At 42.4% G+C, this 15227-nt stretch overlaps 1 protein-coding gene across 4 annotated transcripts in view; it reads right to left on the bottom strand.

The window, feature by feature from the left end:
• The window catches only part of LOC139373603 (glucocorticoid-induced transcript 1 protein-like), a 54461-nt gene that overhangs the window by 23496 nt on the left and 15738 nt on the right, over positions 1-15227 (bottom strand). For 2 of the 4 annotated variants that reach the window (XM_071114294.1, XM_071114292.1), the window contains exon 2: positions 3734-3888. In XM_071114294.1, the coding sequence (XP_070970395.1) occupies positions 3734-3888 (155 nt within the window). The remainder of the gene's footprint in view (positions 1-3733; positions 3889-15227) is intronic. The other 2 variants (XM_071114296.1, XM_071114295.1) reach the window with 1 other exon arrangement.

Here is a 15227-nt window from a genome sequence, read left to right as displayed (position 1 = left end):
AGCATGCTTATAGGGAAGGACATTCAACAAGCACAGCACTTACACAAATTACTTATTGAGATATTGATGATGAAAAGATTGTGGGGGCTGTTTTGTTAAACTTCAGTGCGGCTTTTGACATTATCAATCATATAGTCTGTTGCTGGAAAAACGTATGTGTTATGGCTTTACACCCCCTACTATACTGTGGACAAAGAGTTACCCGTCTAACAGAACACAGAGGGTGTTGTTTAATTGGAAGCCTCTCCAACAAAATCCAGATAGACTCAGGAATTCCACAGGGCAGCTGTCTAGGTCCCTTACTTTTAAAATCTTTACTAACGACATGCCACTGGCTTTGCATAAAACCAGTGTGTCTATTGTATACGGCTGACTCAACACTTTGCACGTCAGCTAGCACAGCAACTGAAATGACTGCAACAAAGAGCTGCAGTTAGTTTCAGAATGGGTGGCAAGGAATAAGTTAGTCCTAAATATTTCAAAAACTAAAAGCATTGTATTTGGAACAAATCATTCACTAAACCTCAACTAAACGTTGTAATGAATAACATGGTAATTGCTTGGAGTAACTTTGGATTGTAAACTGCCATGGTCAAAACATATTGATACAACAGTAGCTAGGATGGGGAGAAGTCTGTCCATAACAAAGCGCTGTTCTACATTCTTAACAGCACTATCAACAAGGCGGGTCCTACAGGTCCTAGTTCTGTCACACCTGGACTACTGTTCAGTCGTGTGGTCAGGTGCCACAAAGAGGGACTTGTGAAAATTGCAATTGGCTCAGAACAGGGCAGCAAGCCTGGCCCTTGGATATACACAGAGAGCAAACATTAATAATATGCATGTCAATCTCTCCTGGTTCAAAGTGGAGGAGAGATTGACTTCATTACTTGTATTTGTGAGAGGTATTGACATGTTGAATGCACCAAGCTGTCTGTTTGAACTACTTACACTCAGCTCAGACACCCATGCATACTCCACAAGACATGCCACAAGAGGTCTCTTCACAGTCCACAAGTCCAGAACAGACTATGGGAGGCGCACAGTACTACATAGAGCCATGATTACATGGAACTCTATTCCACATCAAGTAACTCATGCAGGCAGTAAAATTAGATTTAAAAAAACTGGTCAAAATACACCATATGGACCAGCGGGGACTGTGAAGCAACACAAACATAGGCACAGACACATCCATACAAACACACGTACACATGGACTTTGTGTTGTGGATATGTGGTAGAGTAGGGGCCTGAGGGCACACACTTATTAATATGTTGTGAAATCTGTTGTGAATGTATTGTAATGTTTAACTGTCTAAATTTTGCTGGACCCCAGGAAGAGTAGCTGCTGCCTTGACAACAGTTAAATGGGGAACCATAATAAATACAAATACAAGTAATGGGATGTCATCTCTGACTCTAACTGGCACTGGCTGCGGTGGTGTCATAACCCTGCTAGCTCGCTCTCACTGTGACTGGCTACTGCACTCAATGGTGTAAAGTCCTTAAGTAAAACGACTAAAGTACTACTTCAGTAGTTGTTGGGGCGATCAGTATTTTACTATTTATATTTTTGACAATTTTTATTTTACTACAATCCTTATATCAATAATTTACTTTTTACTCCATACATTTTCCCCTGACACCCAAAAGTACTCATTAAATTTAGAATGCTTAGAAGGACAGGAAAATGGTCCAATTCACACGCTTATAAACAGAACATCCCTGGTCATCCCTACTGCTTCTGATCTAGCAGACTCACTAAACACATATGCTTCATTTGTAAATGAAGAGTGTTGGAGTGTGCCCCTGGCTTTCCATAAATTCAATAAATAAGAAAATGGTGCCATCGGATTTGCTAATATAAGGAATTTAAAATAATTTGTACTTTTAATTCTAATAATTAAGTATATGTCATAGCAAATACTTTTAGACTTATTTAAGTAGTATTTTACTGGGTGACTTTCACTCATTTTATTTGACTCAAGTATGACAATTGGTTACTTGTTCCACCACTGACTGCACTAGACCCAGAGCAGAAAGGATAAACTAAAGGCCAAATCTACCCCTTTAACAACCAGTTTGAGGGATCCTGAATATTGGGCTGACACTGTACAATCATGTTCAACGCAGAAAGCAGAATGTCCATTAAAAGGCCTTTTCGTCCAGTTGGGAAGTAGGTTTAACCTAGGTCAGTGAAACTGGCCCAGTACACTACCTAGGCCTGCACAATCAATCTTCCACATACTTCTACTTATTGCTCTCGGTATAATCTTAGTGCTATGTGTTTGGGCATGTCTGTCATAACCTGGAAGGATGGTGTGGGTGTTGCAGGTCACATCACTATACAGAATAGGACCAGGAAGAAGAGGGGGAGGAGGAAAACAATTCCAGTTCACAGACCCAATGGCTGAGAATTACAGAATAGAACGAGGAAAGGGTGGAGGGGAAGAAGGAGAAAGAAAAGCAGGAGGAGGAGAAAGACATGGAGGAGGAAGGGAAAATTCCAGCCGCAGCTGGACTGGCAGCAACATGGCTCTGTACAAACAGCTGACTTCATCTGACAAGCAGAAGCCATGTGTCACTCAGACAGACAGGAGCTCACATGTTCTCCACAATGACACCTTTGTGCTTCCATGACACCTAGGGCCTACTTGGTCAATACAAAAAAAGCAGGCATTTAATACACAGAGCCAGGCTGGTTAATCTATAGCAAGGCTAGACAGGCCCGCAGCTGCGTAGGTGGTAAATGTCAAAGTGACTGGCGGAAACAGGGTGTGTAGACCTGTGATAGAGGGCAACAGAGGCTAACTCATATCTGTGTGGGTAAGTGAATCAGTGACTGAGTAGTGTACAATCTGGATTGCCACCAGTAACTTGAAAGAGCCCACTTCCCTACGGTGATGCATCGCAGTACTCCGCCACTTCATTTGATCACATTTGTTGCTGAGAATTCTCCTCGGCCAGCTAATAGCCTAACCACAGATCAAGAAAAATTATGGTCTAAATGTTCGAATCCTGTTGATGCAGGATTATTTTGCTGTGACAATATACATACAATTATTACCTGTCCTTCACCTCAGTATACTGGTGCAAAACAAGCATGCTTTGCAGATCAGCAAACCAGAGCTAACCAGAGCTAACAATAAACCAGAGCTAACCAGAGCTAACAATAAACCAGAGCTATCAATAAACCAGAGCTAACCAGAGCTATCAATAAACCAGAGCTAACCAGAGCTAACAATAAACCAGAGCTAACCAGAGCTATCAATAAACCAGAGCTAACCAGAGCTATCAATAAACCAGAGCTATCAATAAACCAGACCTATCAATAAACCAGAGCTAACCAGAGCTATCAATAAACCAGAGCTATCAATAAACCAGAGCTATCAATAAACCAGAGCTATCAATAAACCAGAGCTATTAATAAACCAGAGCTATCAATAAACCAGAGCTATTAATAAACCAGAGCCATAAATACATCTAGTTTCTTCTAGCTGGAATATCATTCGTTCTTTCTTGTTGAATAAATGTCACTTGCACTCATCTCTCTAGGACAACCGAACAAAGTGTGACACATGAAGGGTAGGGGGACAGGAAGTGAGGAGGCCCCAACCGGAGTGCATTTCTCTTTAATGCACAAAGCATAGTGTACATTCATTCATTAATCTCAGCAGGGGGGACCCAATAAAACATGAAATATAGGAGAGAGGAAGTAAGGGGACACCTACCTGAGTGGATTTATCTTTCATGCATGAGGGGTAGTGCACATGGTGGTCGCGAGGCCACTGGCCAGTGAGGTAGGGGCCGGTGATGGTACCCAGGGAGGAAGTCCGCCGGATGGCTCCTGAGTTACGCACCTGCTGCTGGGGTTTGGACCGCTCTACTGGAATGGGAGGGGGGAAGAGACATTTTAATTGAGGAGGCTCTCAGAAGGCTCTGCCTGATCAAGTCCAATACTTTGTGTTTATAATCTATTAACAACTGATCAGATTACTATGCCAATCCACCTTCACATTCTGTACTGTCAGAAGCAATCCCCACAAATCTCTTTTCTAGAGGCAATATGTGAGGATGCAGACTGAGACGTCATGGTGTTGTTTTCAGAGACTGCAGGTTGACTTGGTTACCCTTGGAGCAGCCCAGCCTGTCCTCCCTCACTGTGAGGCAAAACCTGATAAAAATAACTCACACATACCCAAGGATCTGGGTCAAGGGTTGTGTGTTTGTTCTAGCAACACTCTCTGGTGTGAGTGCGCGCATGAGATAGAAACAATATTTACACCCTCCTAACCCTGTGGCCTTGTATGGGGCTAGAATTTTCAAAAGCAAAAGGCTTTAACTCACAAGGTGCTAGCTAATATATTAGGCATTTAGCAAAGTTGACCAAACAGGCCAGGTTTCTAAGAACAACATTCCGGTATGAAATGAAACAGACTTGTGTTGTGTACCGTAACACCTCTGATTTATGGAGGACTTGATCTATGCTGAAGTCTCTCATACCTAGGAAGTATTGAGTAAATGTTGATATTTTTTTCCTGTGCTACAAAACCTCAATGTATGGCTATGATCGCAGGATTTGAGTGAAGCATTTGACGTTTTTCAAAAGACCCTAGGACAGCAGTGGTGTCCTTGAGTGTACTAGGTGGACTTAGGGCAGCGGGCCCCCTTACCCTGCCCCTGAGGTGACTGACAAGCCCTGTAGGCCTTAGTGGGATCAAAGCCCACTGACAAAGGCACTGGGCAGGGTCACCTGGGGCAAATCCACTGGATTACAGGTAAACACTACTACATTCTGAGAGAAGTAACAATAAGGCCTTGACTGTAATCTGACACACTGTCAAGCAGCAGTTTGCTGACCTGACACAGCTGAGGTCTGAAGAAGAACAGGAAGTAAGAAAGAGGAAATAATATGCTGAGCTCTTTTTGAAAGATGCTGCTTGTGTTTCATCTCAGAAAGCTAAGTCAGCAAGTCTGGCTTGAAGTCTGTTTCAGACTAAACACAACAAGCACTGGGAAGCTTTAGAATTGTTGCATTTTAACACTAGGGCTGCAAAATGTATCTAACTCACATTCAAAAATCACAATATTGACGAGTAATATCCATTTTGCAAGAGACCCATATCACATGCAATATTTTGAAACTCCACTCAGCCGTGTGCAAAGTCAGTTTTTATTATACCCAAATGTTAGAATACTATAGTACCGTTCGATATGATACAACCAAATTTCTCAGATCTAAAACAACCAGCTGACGCCTCTTATAAAATGTTTATGAAGAAGTCAGTTGTTTATACATTGTTAAAGAATTTAAGCAACAGCAACTAATCTCTTGTACAGTGCATTCAGAAAGTATTCAGACCTTTTGTTACATTACAGCCTTATCCTAAAAATGGATTTAAAAGTTTCCCTCAATCTACACACAATACCCCATAATGACAAAGAAAAAACAGGTTTACAGAAAAATAAAAAAAACTGAAATAGCACATTTACATAGGTATGCTCTTTAGGTGCCTTTTACTGAGGAGTGGCTTCCTTTTGGCCACTCTACCATAAAGGCCTGATTGGTGGAGTGCTGCAAAGATGGTTGTCCTTCTGGAAGGTTCTCCCATCTCCACAGAGGAACTTGGAGCTCTGTCAGAGTGACCATCAGGTTCTTGGTCACCTCCCTGACCAAGGCCCTTATCCCCCGATTGCTCAGTTTGGCCAGCTCTAGAAAGAGTCTTGGTTAATTCCAAACTTCTTCAATTGTGTTCTTGGTTTTCACTCTGACATCCACTGTCAACTGTGGGACCTTATATAGACAGGTGTGTTCCTTTCCAAATAATGTCCAGTCAATAGAATTTACCACAGGTTGACTCCAATCAAGTTGTAGAAACAAATCAAGGATGATCAATGCAAACAGGATGCAGCGGAGCTTATAGCAACGGGTCTGAATACTTACGTAACTAAGATGCGGTTCATTTTTTTTAATACATTTTCAAAAACAATGTTGCTTTGTCATTATGGGGTATTGTGTGTAGATTGATGAGGGAAAAATGCATTTAATCCATTTTAGAATAAGGCTGTAACATAAGTAAATGTGGAGATAGGGAAGGGGTCTGAATACTTTCCGAATGCACTGCATGTGCCGGTCCAATAATGTCCACTTCACTTTTATGCACATATCACGTGGCAGCTGTAATCAGCCAGCTGTATCCACTACCGGCTATCACTCACCTGCTTCTCATCTGCTACTCAAATCAATGTTTATTTCTCACGTGCGCCAAATACAACAGGATACATACAACCTTACAGTGAAATAAAAAAAATAAAAAGGTGAACAATAGGTAAGTAAAGAAATAAAAACAACAGTAAAAAGACTGACAAATAACAGTATAGAGGCTATATACAGGCACCGGTTAGTCAGGCTGATTGAGGTAGTATGTACATGTAGGTATGGTTAAAGTGACTATGCATATATGATAAACAAAGAGTAGCAGTAGCATAAAAGAAGGGTTGGCAGGACACAAGGCAGATAGACCGGGTAGCCAATGTGCGGGACACCGTTTGGTCGGGCTAATTGAGGTAGTATGTACATGAATGTATAGTTAAAGTGACTATGCATATATGATAAACAGAGAGTAGCAGCAGCGTAAAAGAGGGGTTGGGGGGTGAGGGAGGGGGCACACAATGCAAATTGTCCAGGTAGCCATTTTATTAATTGTTCAGCAGTCTTATGGCTTGAGGATAGAAGCTGTTAAGGAGCCTTTTGGTCCCAGACTTGGTGCTCTGGTACCGCTTGTCGTGCGTTACCAGAGAGAACAGTCTATGACTAGGGTGGCTGGGGTCATTGACAATTTTTAGGGCCTTCTTCTGACACCGCCTGGAATAGAGGTCCTGGATGGCAGGAAGCTTAGCTCCAGTGATGTACTGGGCCGTACGCACGACCCTCTGTAGTGCCTTGCGGTCAGAGGCTGAGCAGTTGCCGTACCAGACAGTGATGCAACCAGTCAGAATACACTTCCTGCACATCTATTCCTCCATCACTCACCTGCTTCTCTCCTTCTAGTCCTCCGGTACATCTATTTCTCCATCCCTCACCTGCTTCTCTCCTTCTAGTCCTACTGTACATCTATTCCTCCATCACTCACCTGCTTCTCTCCTTCTAGTCCTCCTGTACATCTATTCCTCCATCACTCACCTGCTTCTCTCCTTCTAGTCCTCCTGCACATCTATTCCTCCATCACTCACCTGCTTCTCTCCTTCTAGTCCTCCGGTACATCTATTTCTCTATCCCTCACCTGCTTCTCTCGTTCTAGTCCTACTGTACACCTATTCCTCCATCCCTCACCTGCTTCTCTCCATCCACTCCTCATGCATACCTATTCCTATATCAGTTTATAAATCAGAAATGAACCGTGATGGTGAGTGGAGATGCAGTCCCTGTTACATTTTGTACATTTGATACATTGGAGCAGAGTTTGATACATTGTGTATTTCCTCACTGGTATACGAGCACAGGGCAGTCTGAGTACTGCGTGCAACAGGCATGTTTACAGCAAAGAAAACAACTTGTCTAACATTAGAAAAATGTTGGTATCTTGACAACACTACTTCAAAGGGTTCTCCTATGTGGACAGCCGGTTCTAGATAGAGAATAAGGGTGCTAAGAGTGTAGGTCTTCCTCACACCAGCTCTACAGCCTCAGGCAGCTGTGTCTGTAATGGTTAGATAAGTTACACTAGGATGTGACACACAGGAGATTATTGCTCATGATGAGGCTAGGTGGAACAGGTCTGGGCTCAAAACGGATCAGGTCATCCACCGAGATGTGCAAGCTTCTCCTACGGCCTAGTAGGTAGGGCTGGGCTGTATAACGTATTTTACTATATACCGGTATTGATGCAGGAACCGGTTTGGGTTTTTACTTTACCTTCTATAACGGTTTGTTAAATGTGATATGCCGTGTGTAACGTCCATTTGTATAGTTTACTCCCCTACTTGAGTCATCCCTCTCTGCTCTCTCTCTCCATGCCGCTTTCCACACAGACCTCGTCCCACCCCGTCACTCAGGGAGCGAATTTGTTGTTTCTTGACCACGAGACACTTGCGTTCAGTCTGCATGGTCAGTGCAGCACATGCAATGATGTTGTTTCCACTTTGTGTGTGTGTGTGTGTGTGTGTGTATATATATAAACTAGGGGTCAACCGATTAATCGGAATGGATGATTAATTAAGGCCGATTTCAAGTTTTCATAACAATTGGCCGATTTTTTTATACACCTTTATTTAATCTTTATTTAACGAGGCAAGTCAGTTAAGAACATGTTCTTATTTTCAATGACGGCCTAGGAACGGTGGTTTAACTGCCTTGTTCAGGGGCAGAATGACAGATTTTTACATTGTCAGCTCGGGGGATTCAATCTTGCAACCTTACAGTTAACTAGTCCAACGCTCTAACCACCTGCCTCTCATTGCACTCCACGAGGAGCCTGCCTGTTACGCGAGTGCAGTAAGTCAAGGTAAGTTGCTAGCTACCATTTAAAAACGTATCTTATAGAAAACAATCAATCATAATCACTAGTTAACTACACATGGTTGATGATATTACTAGTTTATCTAGCGTGTCCTGCTTTGCATATAACCAATGCGGTGCGAAAAAGGACTGTCGTTGCTCCTACGTGTACCTAACCATAAACATCAATGCCTTTCTTAAAATCAATACACAGAAGTATATATTTTTAAACATGCATATTTAGCTAAAAGAAATCCAGGTTAGCAGGCAATATTAACCAGGTGAAATTGTGTTACTTCTCTTGCGTTCATTGCACGCAGAGTCAGGGTTTATGCAACAGTTTGGGCCGCCTAATTTGCCAGAATTTTACGTAATTATGACATAACATTGAAGGTTGTGCAATGTAACAGGAATATTTAGACTTATGGATGCCACCCGTTAGATAAAATACGGAACGGTTCCATATTTCACTGAAAAAATCTCTTCTTGTTTTTGAGATGATAGTTTCCGGATTTGACCATATTAATGACCTAAGGCTCGTATTTGTGTGTGTTATTATGTTATAATTAAGTCTATGATTTGTTAGAGCAGTCTGACTGAGCGATGGTAGGCACCAGCAGGCTCGTAAGCATTCATTCAAACAGCACTTTCGTGCATTTTGCCAGCAGTTCTTCCCTGTGCTTCAAGCACAGCCCTGTTTATGACTTCAAGCCCATCAACTCCCGAGATTAGGCTGGTGTAATCGATATGAAATGGCTAGCTAGTTAGCGGGGTGCGCGCTAATAGCGTTTCAAAAGTCACTCGCTCTGAGACTTGGAGTAGTTATTCCCCTTGCTCTGAATGGGTAACGCTGGTTCGAGCCCAGGTAGGGGCAAAGAGAGGGACGGAAGCTATACTGTTACACTGGCAATACTAAAGTGCCTATAAGAACATCCAATAGTCAAAGGTATAGGAAATACAAATGGTATAGAGAGAAATAGTCCTATAATAACTACAAACTAAAACTTGTTACCTGGGAATATTGAAGACTCATGTTAAAAGGAACCACCAGCTTTCATATGTTCTCATGTTCTTCTCCAACACTTTGTGTTTGCATTATTTAAACCAAATTGAACATGTTTCATTATTTATTTGAGGCTAAATTGATTTTATTGATGTATTATATTAAGTTAAAATAAGTGTTAATTCAGTATTGTTGTAATTGTCATTATTACAAATAAATAAAAATAAATTTATAAAAATTGGCCGATTAATCGGCATCGGCTTTTTTTTGGTCCAATAAAATCGGTATTGAAAAATCATAATCGGTCGACCTCTAGTGTAAACATGAGTTTGTATGTGCCTCCTCATGCCTAGGCCTTTGCGTTACGTAGGCAGTCAATGACTAACAAACTGCACCAACAACCTTAGGAGAGTTATTTCAGTCCAGCTCAGAACAAGGTTTGACCTTTTCCAAAAAGTGACATGGTATAGGGAAGAAAACGCTATACAGAACTTAGACATGTTACCAGAGAGAACCTAGAGCACTGAAAACATCTGTCACAGATACATGTTGTCTAAAACACTTCCTGTATTTTGTCATAGTTGGCAATACAAGCATTAATATCAACATTAGGAAACGAGAAAATCAAACAGCACTTTGATAATATCTGATAAAATGGTAGGTAAATCCCTAGCGCACAAGGGGGGGTGGGGGGGGGCTGTAAAGGAATGGATATATATGCAAATCTCCTTCAAAGCTAGGCAGTGTGACACGCTGTCACGCGGAAGGTTAGAAAACCAATGGCACTAGTCAGATAAAGACTAAACATATAAGCTGAACTCTTCAGGGGATCTTATCAAAATAAAGCCCAACGGTTACAGTCAGGTTTCACAAGGTTTGGCCTAGAAGTAGAGAATTTAATGAAGGAAAGAGAGCCAACCAGACTGAATGCTGCTCTCACGAAAGAAACGTAGTCAAATCTGTTTGGTTCCCATGCTTGGCAAACCTGCAGTCAGTTTTAAAAATAAATAAATAAAATAAAATAAAATAATAGTTAAACAGTGCTGGAAAATGTAGAACACGATACTATATAAAATAGGCCTACTATAAGTAATCATTTAAAATAAAACACAGTGCTAATCAGGGCCTACAACTAATGAAACCATGACAGTTACAAAGACTGTTCTAAGCCCAACATACTTTCTCCCCAGGCCACAGGCTAACACAAATGTCCATACCATAGCCTGACACACACATAAATGCACAGTGCAACCTTCCAGTTAATCCTAAACTGCTGAACAATGGTGAGGCATGGACCAACTATGTATCAAATACACACAAAATGATTTAGATGAAGGTGATCGATGGCAATTACCAGGGGAACAAACAGAGAAAGGAACAGTGTTGACTGACAGAGAAACTCTCCCACATCACACCAGAACAATGTTTGACGGAACACCTTACATATGGAACACCTATCCTAACAGGAACATGTCACAGGTTTAGGCCTAAGTTACATATGGAACACCTATCCTAACAGGAACATGTCACAGGTTTAGGCCTAAGTTACATTTGGAACACCTATCCTAACAGGAACATGTCACAGGTTTAGGTCTAGGTTACATTTGGAACACCTATCCTAACAGGAACATGTCACAGGTTTAGGCCTAGGTTACATATGGAACACCTATCCTAACAGGAACATGTCACAGGTTTAGGCCTAGGTTACATATGGAACACCTATCCTAACAGGAACGTCACAGGTTTAGGCCTAGGTTACATATGGAACACCTATCCTAACAGGAACGTCACAGGTTTAGGCCTAGGTTACATATGGAACACCTATCCTAACAGGAACGTCACAGGTTTAGGCCTAGGTTACATATGGAACACCTATCCTAACAGGAACGTCACAGGTTTAGGCCTAGGTTACATATGGAACACCTATCCTAACAGGAACGTCACAGGTTTAGGCCTAGGTTACATATGGAACACCTATCCTAACAGGAACGTCACAGGTTTAGGCCTAGGTTACATATGGAACACCTATCCTAACAGGAACGTCACAGGTTTAGGCCTAGGTTACATATGGAACACCTATCCTAACAGGAACGTCACAGGTTTAGGTCTAGGTTACATATGGAACACCTATCCTAACAGGAACATGTCACAGGTTTAAGCCTAGGTTACATATGGAACACCTATCCTAACAGGAACATGTCACAGGTTTAGGCCTAGGTTACATATGGAACACCTATCCTAACAGGAACATGTCACAGGTTTAGGCCTAGGTTACATATGGAACACCTATCCTAACAGGAACATGTCACAGGTTTAGGCCTAGGTTACATATGGAACACCTATCCTAACAGGAACATGTCACAGGTTTAGGCCTAGGTTACATATGGAACACCTATCCTAACAGGAACATGTCACAGGTTTAGGCCTAGGTTACATATGGAACACCTATCCTAACAGGAACATGTCACAGGTTTAGGCCTAGGTTACATATGGAACACCTATCCTAACAGGAACATGTCACAGGTTTAGGCCTAGGTTACATATGGAACACCTATCCTAACAGGAACATGTCACAGGTTTAGGCCTAGGTTACATATGGAACACCTATCCTAACAGGAACGTCACAGGTTTAGGCCTAGGTTACATATGGAACACCTATCCTAACAGGAACGTCACAGGTTTAGGCCTAGGTTACATATGGAACACCTATCCTAACAGGAACGTCACAGGTTTAGGCCTAAGTTACATTTGGAACACCTATCCTAACAGGAACGTCACAGGTTTAGGCCTAGGTTACATATGGAACACCTATCCTAACAGGAACGTCACAGGTTTAGGCCTAGGTTACATATGGAACACCTATCCTAACAGGAACGTCACAGGTTTAGGCCTAGGTTACATATGGAACACCTATCCTAACAGGAACGTCACAGGTTTAGGCCTAGGTTACATATGGAACACCTATCCTAACAGGAACGTCACAGGTTTAGGCCTAGGTTACATATGGAACACCTATCCTAACAGGAACGTCACAGGTTTAGGCCTAGGTTACATATGGAACACCTATCCTAACAGGAACGTCACAGGTTTAGGCCTAGGTTACATATGGAACACCTATCCTAACAGGAACGTCACAGGTTTAGGCCTAGGTTACATATGGAACACCTATCCTAACAGGAACGTCACAGGTTTAGGCCTAGGTTACATATGGAACACCTATCCTAACAGGAACGTCACAGGTTTAGGCCTAGGTTACATATGGAACACCTATCCTAACAGGAACATGTCACAGGTTTAGGCCTAGGTTACATATGGAACACCTATCCTAACAGGAACATGTCACAGGTTTAGGCCTAGGTTACATATGGAACACCTATCCTAACAGGAACATGTCACAGGTTTAGGCCTAGGTTACATATGGAACACCTATCCTAACAGGAACATGTCACAGGTTTAGGCCTAGGTTACATGGAACACCTATCCTAACAGGAACATGTCACAGGTTTAGGCCTAGGTTACATATGGAACACCTATCCTAACAGGAACATGTCACAGGTTTAGGCCTAGGTTACATATGGAACACCTATCCTAACAGGAACATGTCACAGGTTTAGGCCTAGGTTACATATGGAACACCTATCCTAACAGGAACGTCACAGGTTTAGGCCTAGGTTACATATGGAACACCTATCCTAACAGGAACGTCACAGGTTTAGGCCTAGGTTACATATGGAACACCTATCCTAACAGGAACGTCACAGGTTTAGGCCTAGGTTACATATGGAACACCTATCCTAACAGGAACGTCACAGGTTTAGGCCTAGGTTACATATGGAACACCTATCCTAACAGGAACGGTTTAGGCCTAGGTTACATATGGAACACCTATCCTAACAGGAACGTCACAGGTTTAGGCCTAGGTTACATATGGAACACCTATCCTAACAGGAACGTCACAGGTTTAGGCCTAGGTTACATATGGAACACCTATCCTAACAGGAACGTCACAGGTTTAGGCCTAGGTTACATATGGAACACCTATCCTAACAGGAACGTCACAGGTTTAGGCCTAGGTTACATATGGAACACCTATCCTAACAGGAACGTCACAGGTTTAGGCCTAGGTTACATATGGAACACCTATCCTAACAGGAACGTCACAGGTTTAGGCCTAGGTTACATATGGAACACCTATCCTAACAGGAACGTCACAGGTTTAGGCCTAGGTTACATATGGAACACCTATCCTAACAGGAACATGTCACAGGTTTAGGCCTAGGTTACATATGGAACACCTATCCTAACAGGAACATGTCACAGGTTTAGGCCTAGGTTACATATGGAACACCTATCCTAACAGGAACATGTCACAGGTTTAGGCCTAGGTTACATATGGAACACCTATCCTAACAGGAACATGTCACAGGTTTAGGCCTAGGTTACATATGGAACACCTATCCTAACAGGAACATGTCACAGGTTTAGGCCTAGGTTACATATGGAACACCTATCCTAACAGGAACATGTCACAGGTTTAGGCCTAGGTTACATATGGAACACCTATCCTAACAGGAACATGTCACAGGTTTAGGCCTAGGTTACATATGGAACACCTATCCTAACAGGAACATGTCACAGGTTTAGGCCTAGGTTACATATGGAACACCTATCCTAACAGGAACATGTCACAGGTTTAGGCCTAGGTTACATATGGAACACCTATCCTAACAGGAACATGTCACAGGTTTAGGCCTAGGTTACATATGGAACACCTATCCTAACAGGAACGTCACAGGTTTAGGCCTAGGTTACATATGGAACACCTATCCTAACAGGAACGTCACAGGTTTAGGCCTAGGTTACATATGGAACACCTATCCTAACAGGAACGTCACAGGTTTAGGCCTAGGTTACATATGGAACACCTATCCTAACAGGAACGTCACAGGTTTAGGCCTAGGTTACATATGGAACACCTATCCTAACAGGAACGTCACAGGTTTAGGCCTAGGTTACATATGGAACACCTATCCTAACAGGAACGTCACAGGTTTAGGCCTAGGTTACATATGGAACACCTATCCTAACAGGAACGTCACAGGTTTAGGCCTAGGTTACATATGGAACACCTATCCTAACAGGAACGTCACAGGTTTAGGCCTAGGTTACATATGGAACACCTATCCTAACAGGAACGTCACAGGTTTAGGCCTAGGTTACATATGGAACACCTATCCTAACAGGAACATGTCACAGGTTTAGGCCTAGGTTACATATGGAACACCTATCCTAACAGGAACGTCACAGGTTTAGGCCTAGGTTACATATGGAACACCTATCCTAACAGGAACATGTCACAGGTTTAGGCCTAGGTTACATATGGAACACCTATCCTAACAGGAACATGTCACAGGTTTAGGCCTAGGTTACATATGGAACACCTATCCTAACAGGAACATGTCACAGGTTTAGGCCTAGGTTACATATGGAACACCTATCCTAACAGGAACATGTCACAGGTTTAGGCCTAGGTTACATATGGAACACCTATCCTAACAGGAACATGTCACAGGTTTAGGCCTAGGTTACATATGGAACACCTATCCTAACAGGAACGTCACAGGTTTAGGCCTAGGTTACATATGGAACACCTATCCTAACAGGAACGTCACAGGTTTAGGCCTAGGTTACATATGGAACACCTATCCTAACAGGAACGTCACAG

Source organism: Oncorhynchus clarkii, chromosome 18, assembly GCF_045791955.1.
Source record: "Oncorhynchus clarkii lewisi isolate Uvic-CL-2024 chromosome 18, UVic_Ocla_1.0, whole genome shotgun sequence".
NCBI classification, from domain to species: domain Eukaryota; kingdom Metazoa; phylum Chordata; class Actinopteri; order Salmoniformes; family Salmonidae; genus Oncorhynchus; species Oncorhynchus clarkii.
The sequence above is the reverse complement of the archived record's forward strand: the minus strand, read 5'-3'. Positions and strand labels throughout refer to the sequence as shown.